The sequence below is a fragment of the Eubalaena glacialis genome, chromosome 18 (genome assembly GCF_028564815.1).
Source record: "Eubalaena glacialis isolate mEubGla1 chromosome 18, mEubGla1.1.hap2.+ XY, whole genome shotgun sequence".
Taxonomy (NCBI): domain Eukaryota; kingdom Metazoa; phylum Chordata; class Mammalia; order Artiodactyla; family Balaenidae; genus Eubalaena; species Eubalaena glacialis.
The window spans coordinates 444792-456978 of record NC_083733.1 but is presented as its reverse complement, the minus strand read 5'-3'; the positions used below and the strand labels follow the sequence as shown (position 1 = coordinate 456978).

Genomic DNA, 12187 nt, shown 5'->3' with positions numbered 1-12187 from the left:
GGCGGTGGCCAGGCCTCTTGTGAGTCAGTGGGCTGGGCTCCCACCGAGGTGCAGGGGCCCCGGCTGCGTCGCGGGGAAGTCACCTATGGGACTTTCCAAAAGCAAACACAAACTCCGGAAAGGTAAAGGGCCGCCGCCCCACAGTATCCCCGGCGCGGCCCCGCCCCCACAAATCCTCCTGCGCCGGGTCCTCTCTGATGATCGTGCCTCGCGGACCTTTTCATCCGGGGAATATCCACGTGTAGGGAAATGGAGTGACCCAAGTCTTTCAAGCTATCTTATTTCATTCCGGACCAAAGCAGGCAATTGAAGAAGGATGGAATCCTTTGCCCTAGACTCAGTAAAATATAGGTCTAATTAATTACCCATATATTTCAGGTGAGGAGCCAAAGTCGGGGCGCACCTATTCAATCCCAAAGGCTACGGAAAGGCCGGTGGACAGGCCTTCACAAGAGTCCGAAGAAGCCTCCAGACACCAAGCCTGCAGAGAGCTTCCATGAGAAGAAAGGGGCAGCTAAGCGGCAGTGGCCTTCATCTGAAGTGGAAGGTAGGACACAGCCAGGAGGGGACAGAACCTGAGGTGCGTTTGGGGATGGGGCGGACAGGAGCCTGTGGTGGGATGCTAGTAGCAGGGCGCGTGCCCTAACGGTGGAGGGGATTTTAGGACCTTTAATATCAGAGTTCTAGTTGGAAGATATAATAAGTTTAGTAAAGGTTTAGGTGAGTTCCCAAGTGGTAGATGCGGAACACACAGTTGAGAGGGCTAAGCAGTGCGCAGATCCAAAGCAGGCCTGCTGTCCTCCTGAGGCCTGGACGCCTTTGGCCCCAGTGTCGTTCCTTCGGCATTCCACAGACTGGGACAGAGCCTGGGAAGCTGCTCCCCTGCGGAGCACGGTCCCGTGGGAGCCCTCTGCCTGGCCACAGAGATCACGGAGGGGATAGGATGTTGGTGAAACAGCTGGGCAGAGTTACTCACCATAACAGCCTTTGGGTGTGGGTCGGGGTTGAAGCCACAGAAGCAGCAGAATGTGAAGTCTTTCATCAGTTTTATCATGTGGGGCCCGGAAACGGAATTGTTAGGTAATTAAAGCAAGGGAGGAGCGATGGGGTTTGTGTCTCCAGAACGGAGGCCTCTCCCAGGCCCATTGCTGTAACTGGGTAGGAGCCAGTGAGGCTGCGGCAGCGGGAATTGCCGAGTGACAGGGTGTGAGGGCAAAGCAGGGAGCCATGCCCGTGGGCTCCGGTGACTGAGGACGCATGGCCGGTGGGTCGGACAAGGAAGGGCAGGATGCATGCCCGCCTGGCAGGGGAGAGGAGCTGGGCACAGACAGCTTCAGATCGAGGCCCCTGGGGGTCATCAAGGGCAGGAAACGTTTGAGATGAGGGCGCTTGCCTTGGGAGCAAGGCCTGGACTTCAAATCCCAATTTAGGAGCCCTTACTTGAGGGCTGAAGAGTGCAGGAAGGGCCAGAGTCCTAGGGGGGAGGTTTGGAAAACTGCTACCAGTCTGTCAGGAGGCTTTTGGCTGCCAGTCACAGAAAAGCCATCCAGACACGGCTTTAGTGCTGAGGGGCTCGGTATCCCCCAAATAAAGGAGAGGTCAGAGGTAGGGCCCTCGGCGTGGCAACATCAGGGTTGTGTGTTTACACTTTGCCATCCTCAGTGCCCACGGTCCGCAGAGGGCTGGACGGCTCTCGGTGTCACACACGTGGGACTGCGTCTAGTTTGTGAGAGGCGTTACTTCTTGCTTCGTATCAGCAAGGAGAATCTTCCCCCAGAAGCCTTGTGTGCCCGGTGTCTCCAGGATGGGCTGGACCTCTGCCAGCAAGGGAAGGTGTGGGCACGGGACTCCACCAACAGTGTCTGTCACACTCTCACTTCGGGGGTGGAGTAAGGATGGAGTTGCAAGAAAGCGAGTGAAGACTGCAGTCCCAAGGAACGTGCTGCCCTGCGTAGGACGCCTGAAAGCATGATGCGAGTGAGAGAAGCCAGATATAGATTCCTATTCTATTTACATGAAAAGTCCAGCAAAGGCAAATCCATATGGAGGGAAGCCTGGGCTAAGGGTGGGCACAGGGATCGGTCGCAAGAGGGCACAAGGGCCCTTTTGAGGGTGCTGGACGTAGTCTTAAAACTGAATCAATGGTTGCCCAACTTTGAAAGTTTACTGAATTCCATTTAATTGTATGCTTTAAACAGGTGAATTCTGTGGTATTTAAATTGTACTGAATAAAGCTGTTAAGAAAGGAGAACTAGTTGGCAGTGTTGAATGCTGCAGCGAGGTGGAGTAAACCCAGAGAAGACTGTCGAATGAGACCAGCAGCTGGTCTTGCTGGCCTTGCAGAGAGGGGCACTGGGAGTCGGAGTGAGGACAGGACCTGGTCTGCCAGGAGCGACACCTCGAGTAGGGCAAGAGCATCTTCTCTTCCACATTCTGGTTTTAAAGCTGAGGAATTCCCCTGTTAGATTTGGGAAAGTGAGAACTTTTGGAAGTCACGTTTCTTTAAGTCATCCTAATACCATAAAAGCCTCAAAGAAATAGAAAGCTCAACAAGTCAAAAATTCTGTGTATTATACAATTAAAAAAGTAGGTTTTACTACTGTTGGGTAGAAATCAGAAAATGATTGCTGGGCTGGGGCCGGGGCAGGCTAGCTGACTGGAACAGGGCCCGTGGGAGCTTTGTGGGGTGGAGGAAAGTTCTGCGTCTCATTTGGGTGATGACACGGGTGCGTACAGTTGTGGAAAACATGGAATACGCATGAGTCCTTGTCTCTTAGAGCCGCACCCGAAGTATTTTGAGGGCAAATGGACGCGCTGGGTGGGGATTTGCTGCCACGGGAAGGGGTGCACCTGTCTCTGCAGGTGCTACAGCCCCTCCCAGCCCACGGGTCCTGTGCTGTGACCTGGGGGTCTACGTCCCATCTCCAAATCTCTGCAGGCCTGACACTCTCCTGTAACCAGTGGAGTGGTGGAAGTGACTTGTGGGCTGGGTGGCCTGGCCGGGCTCACGGGGACGCTGGCTGTGCTGGGAGCCACCGTGCTGGGAAGTGCTCGGCCGCTAGGGAGGCCACAGGGGAGCCGCAGCCCGCGGCCCTGATCTCGCAGCCCGTCCAGCCCAGGTGCCGGACTTGTGACGAGCTTGTTGTGAGTCCAGCCCCAGGCTTGGAGTCTCCCCAGCCGAGCCACTGCACAGCACGCAGCAGCCTTGCGAGTGGACATCCACGTGTCCAGCCCAGCTGAGCCTTCAGACAGCATCTGACTGCAGCCCCTGGGAAACCACAGGTGGTAACTGCCGGTCGAAACTTTCCTGAATTCCTGAGCCATAAAACGGTAAGAAAATGGTTGTTTCAAGCTGCTAAGGTCTGGCGTGAGTCACTACTCAGCAGTAGTAGTAACCAGGACACAGGGTAAGAGCTGGAGTGGAGATCAGGTTTGGCTGGGGTTTATGAGGATTTGGGCAGCTGGGCGATGGGTTGTATTGTACTGTTCCCGCTGCTTCTGTCTGTGCTTCACATTTCACGTTACAGGATCCACAAACATACGTTGTACAGACCGAACACCACAAGCTGGCAGTCAGCCAATTCCAAAATGCCGCAGGTTCTTCTGAAAAAATAACTCTGATTTTTCTACAAATAAATGACTTGAAAAAAAGGTGGGGTCTTATAAGTCTGCTCAGGTGGCCATCACAAGTACCATGGGCTGGGGACTTCCCTGGCGGTCTCGTGGTTAAGACTCCACGCTTCCACTGCAGGGGGCGCGGGTTCCATCCCCGGTCAGGGAACTAGATCCCACGTGCCACGTGGTTCGGCCAAAAAAAAAAAAAAGAAAGAAAGAAAAAAAACCAAACAAATACCATGGGCTGGGGGCTTAAACAGCAGACTTTGTTTCTCATCATTCTGGAGGCTGGGGAGGCCCTCAATCTGGCTGTGTTCCTGCGAGGACCCCTCCCTGGCCCGTAGACAGCTGTCTGATTGCTGTGTCCTCACGTGGCCAGAGAAAGAGGGCTCTGGTCTCTTCCTCCTCCCAATCCCTTTCCGGGGGCTCCACCTTCATGGCCTCATCTAAACCTAATTAATTCCCAAAGGCCCCACTTCTAAATACCATCACACTGGGGATTAGGCCTTCAACATATGAATTTGGGGGATACAGACTTTCAGCCACAGCAGAGAGGACTGTTGGAAGGAGCCTTGAGAGTCCTATGGACACAAAGCGGTGCGTGGACCTGGGCTACATCATTCCTGAGATAATCCAATTGGGTATTAGGCGATAACAAAGGATCGATGATAATATCCTTAGATGTGACAGTGCTACTGTGGTTATGCTAAAAAATATCCTCATCTGATAGAAGTACTGCATTTTTGTTTGTTTTTTTTTTATACAGCAGGTTCTTATTAGTCATCAGTTTTATACACATCAGTGTATACATGTCAATACCAATCGCCCAATTCAGCACACCACCATCCCCACCCCACCGCAGTTTTCCCCCCTTGGTGTCCATACGTTTGTTCTCTACATCTGTGTCTCAACTTCTGCCCTGCAAACCGGTTCATCTGTACCATTTTTCTAGGTTCCACATACATGCGTTAATATACGATATTTGTTTTTCTCTTTCTGAAGAAGTACTGCATTCTTAACTGTCAAAAAGTATGCTGAAGAAAGCCAGTTTCAAAAGGTCATATGCTGTACGATTTTATTCATGTAACAGTCTCCAAATGACAAAACGATACAGATAAGAACAGACTAGGGACTGCCAGGGGTTAGGGATGGCGGGGGCCGGGGGTGTGACTGTCAAGTGTAGCACGAACGTGATCGTTGTGACGCTGGAGCAGCCCTGTGTCTGGATCGTGGTGGTGGTTACATGTGATCACGTGGCACAGCACACACACGGTGCCACACCGAGCCTTATTCTACTGCAGTCACCTAAGGTGCTGCCGCTGAGCGAGAATGGACGGAGGTACGGGCATCTCTCTGGACTACTTCTGCAACTTTCTGTGCATTTATAATATTAAAGTAAAATGTTTTAAAATACATCAGAAATTAATTAAAATAACATGATTCCCATATAAGAATAGCACGTCAATGAAATAGAAAACATGGACAAGAGTGTGTGTGTATGAACGTTATGTATGTTTATACATAATTAGAGTACAATAAAACTGGCACCAAAAGTAAGTGGGAAAAGGAAGGATTATATAATAAATTGTGCTAGAAAAACGGCTTAACGTTTTAAGAGAAAACGTAAGCTGGATTGTAACCTCCTGCTGTATGCTCTCATAAATTCCAGATGGTTTAAGAGTGGATATAAAAAGTGATTACATGTACATCAACTATACTTAAATTTTTTAAAAAGGTAGACTTACTATCAGCTGATACAGGTGACTCAAAGGGTAAAGGAAAAGAACGGCTAGAACCATCTTCCAGATGACAGTGTGTGGTCATCTAAAAAAAAAGTTCCTTGCTGGAAAAAAAAGGTGGCTGCAAAAAATAAGACGTAAATTTTATTCTGATTCCTCAAAGCAAAGATATTACAGAGCAATGTTGAAGGATTTGACTACATTAAAATGTAAAACATCTCCCTAAGCCCTCTATAAACAAATGTAAAACAAATGGTAAGCTCAAAAAGTATTTGCAACAAAAACGAGAGGCCAGAGAATAACACATGATAGATGGAGAGCCTGGACACACTGTTGGTGGAAGTCAGGCTCCTTCCTGAAGGCAGTGTGGTAGCGTGGAAGGCAGCATTCCAGAGCCCCATCACTGCCCTCTGAACAAGGCTGTAGGAGCCCCTGCCTTACATGGGGGCAGAGCCTGTGAGTAGGATGGGCTGGGCTCCTGGGATCAGGGTAGTAACCCGTTGGTTTTGACTTAATCAAAATGGAGCTTCTCCTGAGCAGGCCTGACCTCATCAGAGAAGCCGTTGAAAAAGGTGAAAGTGTCAGAGACATGGCTGTGAAGAAGTCAGCTCCCATGATGTGAGAGCCGCCAGCCAGCAAGGAAAGGGGCTTCGTCCTTGGCACACAAAGAAAGGAACTCTGCCTACAACCTGAGTGGCCGTGGAAGGTCCCCAGGTCCAGATGAGGATGCGGCCGGGCTGACAGCTGGATTGTAGCTTGGACTCCGGACACGTGGAGCCCGAGGTGATGTGTGCGCTGTTTTAAGTCGGCCACTAAAATGAGGTAACTTATTAGGCAGTAATTGAAAACTAGTACAGGTCCTGTGTATTAAGAACCCTAAAAGGATTCATGTTTCTTATTTTTACTTTTTATATTTATTTATTTATTTAATTTGTTTTTATTTTTTGCTGTGTCAGGTCTTAGTTGCGACACGTGGGATCTTCGTTGTGGCATGTGGCCTCTTTTGTTGCGGCACGCGGGCTTCTCTCTAGTTGTGGTGCACGGGCTCCAGGGCGCATGGGCTCTGTAGTTTGCGGCACACGGGCTTAGTTGCCGCGCGGCACGTGGGATCTTAGTTCCCCGACCAGGGATCAAACCTGCGTCCCCTGCGTTGGAAGGCGGATTCTTTTTTAAAAAAAATTTTTTTTTAATTTATTTATTTTATTTATTTAATTTTGGCTGTGTTGGGTCTTCGTTGCTGTGCACGGGCCGTCTCCAGTTGCGGCGAGCGGGGGCTACTCTTCGCCGAGGTGCGCAGGCCTCTCACTGTGGTGGCTTCTCATGTTGTGGAGCGCAGGCTCTAGTGGCGCTGGCTTCAGTAGTTGTGGCTCGTGGGCTTAGTAGTTGTGGCGCATGGGCTCAGCTGCTCTGCAGCATGTGGGATCTTCCCGGACCAGGGCTCGAACCCGTGTGCCCTGCACTGGCAGGCAGACCCCCAACCACTGCGCCACCAGGGAAGCCCAGAAGGCGGATTCTTTACCACTGGACCACCAGGGAAGTCCCAAAAGTTTCATGTTTCTAAATGAAGAAGCTTTAAACCTCTGAGGAAGATAAAAGGAGTCTTGTTTTGGATTAGAAAGTCTCAGTAACATAAAGTTGTTAATTCTCCCTTATTCTAGCAAATCAGTACGACCCCAAACAAAAGAGCACAGGTGGTTTTGGGAGCCAGACCAAATTATCCCAAAGGTCACCTAAGAGGATAAAAATGTAAGAATGGCAGGAAACATCTGGAAAAGCAGAGGGATTGAGTCCTCTGACATGGAAGCGTGTCGCACAGTGGTGAACACAGCACAGCATGCTCGCGTGGGGTCCCAGAGAAGTGCCATGTTGCAGACATGGGGGAAGGACGGATGTTCCCCGAGTGCTGGGGCAACTCAGTTGACAACTGAGAAAACAAACAGTTAAACATGGAAAATAAAACTATGAAAGTATGAAATGGAAATGAGTAAATGTTTTTATAAATTTGGAGCAGGGGATGCCTTTTCCAGTCTGACAAACTCTAAAAGCCATTAAAGAATAGATGGATGAATCTGTTGCAGAAAGCAACAAAGGAAGCTAAAAGGCAGGAGCTACTTGTAGTATAAATCACTAAAGGTGAATTTCCCAAATATAAAAAAGCTCACCAAAGAAAAAAAAAAAGTCAATGTAGAAAATGCAGAATGACATGCATTCACAGGAGGATACATGCCACGGGCCCATGAACGAGTGACAACGAGGTGAGATGCCCAGCCTCCCCATGGCGGGGGTGCCCAAAGCTCAGGGAAGCTGGCGGTGACCGGTGACCAGCGGGGGCGGAGTCAGCACTTCCACTGTCTCTGTAACCTGGGAAAAGGTTTAGAAAAGTGACAAGAAGCAGGAGAGTGTGGAGAAATGTTCTGCTGATAGCCTCCTAGAGGAAAGATAAATCTATATAATCTTTTGGCTGCACAGGGTCTTTTTTTAAATAAATGTATTTATTTTGTATATTTATTTTCGCTGTGTTGGGTCCTCGTTGCTGCATGCGGGCTTCCGTAGTTGTGGCACAGGGGCTCAGTAGTTGCGGCACGCGGGCTCTAGAGCACAGGCTCAGTAGTTGTGGCTCACGGGCTTAGTTGCTCTGCGGCATGTGGGATCTTCCCAGACCAGGACTCGAACCCGTGTCCCCTGCATTGGCAGGTGGATTCTCAACTACTGCGCCACCAGGGAAGTCCTGCACGGGGTCTTAGTTGAGGCACGTGGGATCTTTGTTGTAGCATGCGAACTCTTAGTTGCAGCATGTGGGATCTAGTTCCCTGACCAGGGATCAAACCCGGGCCCCCTGCATTGGGAGCGTGGAGTCTTAGCCACTGGACCACCAGGCAAGTCCCAAAATTGATATAATCATTACGGAAAACAGTTTGACAATATTTGCCAAAATTTTCCTAGTAACTTACCTGACAGATAAACCTCCACAAGTGTATAAATACATAAATGCAGGAATGTTCATTGCAGCATTGTTCAAAAAAAAAAAATTGGAAATAACCTAAATTATGTTCATCAAAGGGAGCTGGTTACGCACATGATGGGCCCCCGACAGTGAACTCCAGGCTGCCGTGGAGGAGGGGCCGCACCTGTGTGGATGTGGGGCTCAGCCGACTGCGTGGTCACTGCAACACTCAGCCTTGCACAGCGTGATGCCAGCTGCACACGTGCGTGTGCGTATGAAGTGTCCGCAAGGAGAAGCGTCATTCCATGTGCAGTCTCTAACCAACATGTATTATTTTTATTTTATTTTATTTTTAAATTATTTTTTTAATTTTATTTTTTTATACAGCAGGTTCTCATTAGTTATCTGTTTTATACATATTAGTGTCTACATGTCAGTCCCAGTCTCCTAATTCATCCCACCACCACCCCCCCATCACTTTCCCCCCTTTAACCAACATGTATTATTTTTAAATTAAATATTCATAACCTTTTAAGTAGTCTTAACATGTAAAAATGCTTGTGTAAATCAACATGAAAAAATGATCTCAATTTAAGTTAAATTCAAAAGGGACTTCTCTGGTGGCGCAGTGGTTAAGAATCCACCTGCCAATGCAGGAGACACGGGTTTGTGTCCTGGTCCGGGAAGATCCCACGCGCCGCAGAGCAACTAAGCCCGTGAGCCACAACTACTGAGCCTGTGCTCTAGAGCCCGCGTGCCACAACTGCTGAGCCCCTGTGCCACAACTACTGAAGCCTGCGCGCCTAGAGCCCGTGCTCCGCAACAAGAGAAGCCACCGCAATGAAAAGCCCATGCACCACAATGAAGAGTAGCCCCTGCTCACCACAACTAGAGAAAGCCCACGCGCAGCAACGAAGACCCAACACAGCAAAAAATAAATTAATTAATTAATTTAAAAAAATAAATCCAAAATACGATGAAATGCACATTTGGCTTAACGATAAAAATGAAAAGAAAGGATACTGTCAGTGCTCAGTGCAGGCCATGGGCCATCGGCAGCGGGTTAGAACGACTGAAGCCATGCTTGCAGCGCTGAAGGTCGAGGTGGCTCTGGACCCGACCGCCTGGGACCTGGCGTCTCCCTCTGCCACCAGCCCTGGGCAGATGACTGAACCAACCCTCTGTGCCTCAGTTCCTTCATCTGTAAAACGTAGTTCTTAAGAGGACCTACCTCAGAAACGTGCGGTTGTTATTCTAGGGCTCAGAGCAACGTCTAGCACAGGACGGGCACCTGTTCATCCCCCGTACAGCTGAGTTCCTGGGGCATTCAGTGTTCTAATTCTGTGCAGTACACGTGTGTGCACACGGGGACACACAGGCCTGAACGGACGGAGCAGGCCAGGAAGTGAGGCGGTGGAGGCAGCGAAGGGGCTTCTGCTTTTGTACTTTGTAACGTTTCACACGTCCCGTGCGTTCCTGGTAATCCTAACAAGTTTGAGAAAACGCTGTGGCGTCCATTTCTAGAGCGCCCTGCCTGATGCAGCTCTGTGCAGAGAGCTTCCACCAGGTTTAGAATCCTTTGCACGCTGTGTGTCTGAACCTTTACCTCTGGGGCAGACCCTGCTTTTCCCAGGTCTCGCTCCTGCGTTTGTCACCCGGGCTGCCCGGCAGCTCAGGCTTTCCACAGGGATGGTGCGGGTGCCTGTCCCGTTCCCCTCCTGGAAGGAGGCCTCCAGAGTCACCACTGCGTGGCTGCGTTGCCGGTTGGTGTAAGCTTTGGAATGTTCACTTATGGTTTTGACTGCTTTCAACCTCACCCATTTCTTTTCCTGAGCCACGAACCTAATTCCTTTGCTCTGGCCCTAACACAGACATTGTCTGTTTTACAGAAGAGTTTTTCCACAGACTTATGAAATACCTGGATGTTTTCTTCCTTCTAGAGAAACCTGATGTAAATTCAGAAAAGAAGAAATTTGCCATCCCCCAGATCGTCGTCACCACAGCCTCAAAAGAGACTCTGATCAGCTACGGTCCCACAGGAATGGAGGAGCAGAGGACCATTCGGGAAAGGGCTGAGCCGGGCCCGTTCTACCGACACAGGAACCCCAGTACGGTAGACGCCTATAATTCACAGACCAAAGAATAAACAGGCACCCCAGCAGCTGCAGTCACTCCCTGTGCTCCGAGTCTCAGAGGTGATGGCAAAGGGCTGCCCTATCCTGTGGAGAGCTGCAGGTGCCCCTTCAGTAAACAAGGCTCTCCCCAGCTTCTCCAAAGCCGCACCAGCTTGGCAGAGGGCAAGAGTGACTCTGGGGTAATTGGTCAAGAGATGACCCTGTTGGAGCTGTCTGGCTGTGCAGAGTGATGGACCGGTAGCAGGCAGCATCTCTTGCTGACTCTGGATGGGCATTAGAACCCTTCCCGTTCGCTTCTGAAGGAGCGTGGTGTAAGCACTCAGCAGTTACAGTGGAGGAGGTGTCCCCCACCCTTGAACAAAAGGTCGGACTCTGAGGACGAAACCTTAAGGTGTTAGGTCCCAGAACAGGGAAGTGCACAGTCACCTTGGAGGGTCCAAGGGCTCCTAGCTTGAGTATTAAGGATGCAAGGTATTATAGGATCCAGAAAAAGAATGCGGATGCAGGAGTGGTGGCAGCCATGGCACTTAGAACTGTGGAAGTAGCTTTGTCAGAGCTGCCCTGGGAGAAGGTGAGTTGAACTGACGACTTCCCCTCTTTCTGGCTGTGTTTGAGGGCTCCTGGTGGGGAGGGGCCGTTCAGGGGACCCCCAGCCTCAGCTGTCCATCCTCACCAGCAGCCCTTGGGTCAGAGTCCCCTCTCCTCCGGGGTGGCTGGAGAGAGTGCCCTGCCCACCCGAGCTCATACGTTTAGTCTGATGACAGTATACGTCAGCTTCCTTCGTTCCTGGAACGATCAGCAGGCCGTACACATGGTCTGTCTCTGTCTATTGATGAGGGTCATATTCTTTAGTAGTAAATAGTACAAGTGACTTCCAATCCATGAGTTTTGGTATAACCCAAGAAAAAAAAAATCTCATATTGACATTATTTACTAACATATTATCAACATCCTTATTTGTATTTATTTAGTATGTTTATTTATGCATCCTGACTGCCACGACTAAATATTTATACAGAAAAATCAAGCCCATACAAAGGTGAATTTGAACCCATTGGGTCAGCATGCCTCTCCTTCTCTATAAAGTTTCTAGTAGCTGTTGCATTTCTATTATTTGACCTAGAAATTGCCCTCCTCCTACCCCTGCCCTGAGCATCTCAAACAAATAATCCAAAAACTATACTTACCATGGCATTAATTCTAATCTCATTATTAGCCGTGAGCTTAGCTTATCAGAATTCTAAAAACCAGAATGAACTGAATGTGGTAATTAGGTTAAATTAAATCATTTTGACTCATGATTATTTAATTTCATAATTATCAAACGCCCTGAACTTACATTCGCATCATTTTAGCGTTTACAGTACAGTCCCCGTGACAGGAGAAGCTGCACCCCTCCTCCTACACGGGCCACTCACTGCCCTGCCTCGTTTTTCTCCTTAGCACGCCGTCTGCTTCACTTACCTTGTTTACCGCCTCCAGTTAGAATGTAAGGTCCGCCAGGACAGAGCCTGACAGGGCCGAGCACGTAGTGGGTGCTGAACACGGATGTGTTAGGTGACCCTTCGGTCCCACGGTCCCTCCGTCGCCGCGTCCTGTCAGTTCTTTCCACAGCTCTCGGACGCGCCCTCTGCTCTCGGTCCTCACCGGCCCTGCCCGAGCCTCCTCCCTCCCTGGCTCCAGGTCAGCCCTCCAGTGCTCCAAGGGAGAGCTCTACAGCACAACTCCCGCGGCCGCCACGGCCCCCGCAGCCA

The 12187-nt window shown here is 49.9% G+C and overlaps 1 protein-coding gene across 1 annotated transcript; it reads left to right on the top strand.

The window, feature by feature from the left end:
• The first annotated feature begins 2 nt into the window (after window positions 1-2).
• SPATA33 (spermatogenesis associated 33) lies at window positions 3-11612 on the top strand. Its single transcript, XM_061173683.1, is given in 4 exon segments — window positions 3-122; window positions 379-463; window positions 465-547; window positions 10239-11612. Coding segments are annotated over 4 exon segments (411 nt in total). The 5' UTR covers window positions 3-85; the 3' UTR covers window positions 10445-11612.
• Window positions 11613-12187: the final 575 nt, after the last annotated feature.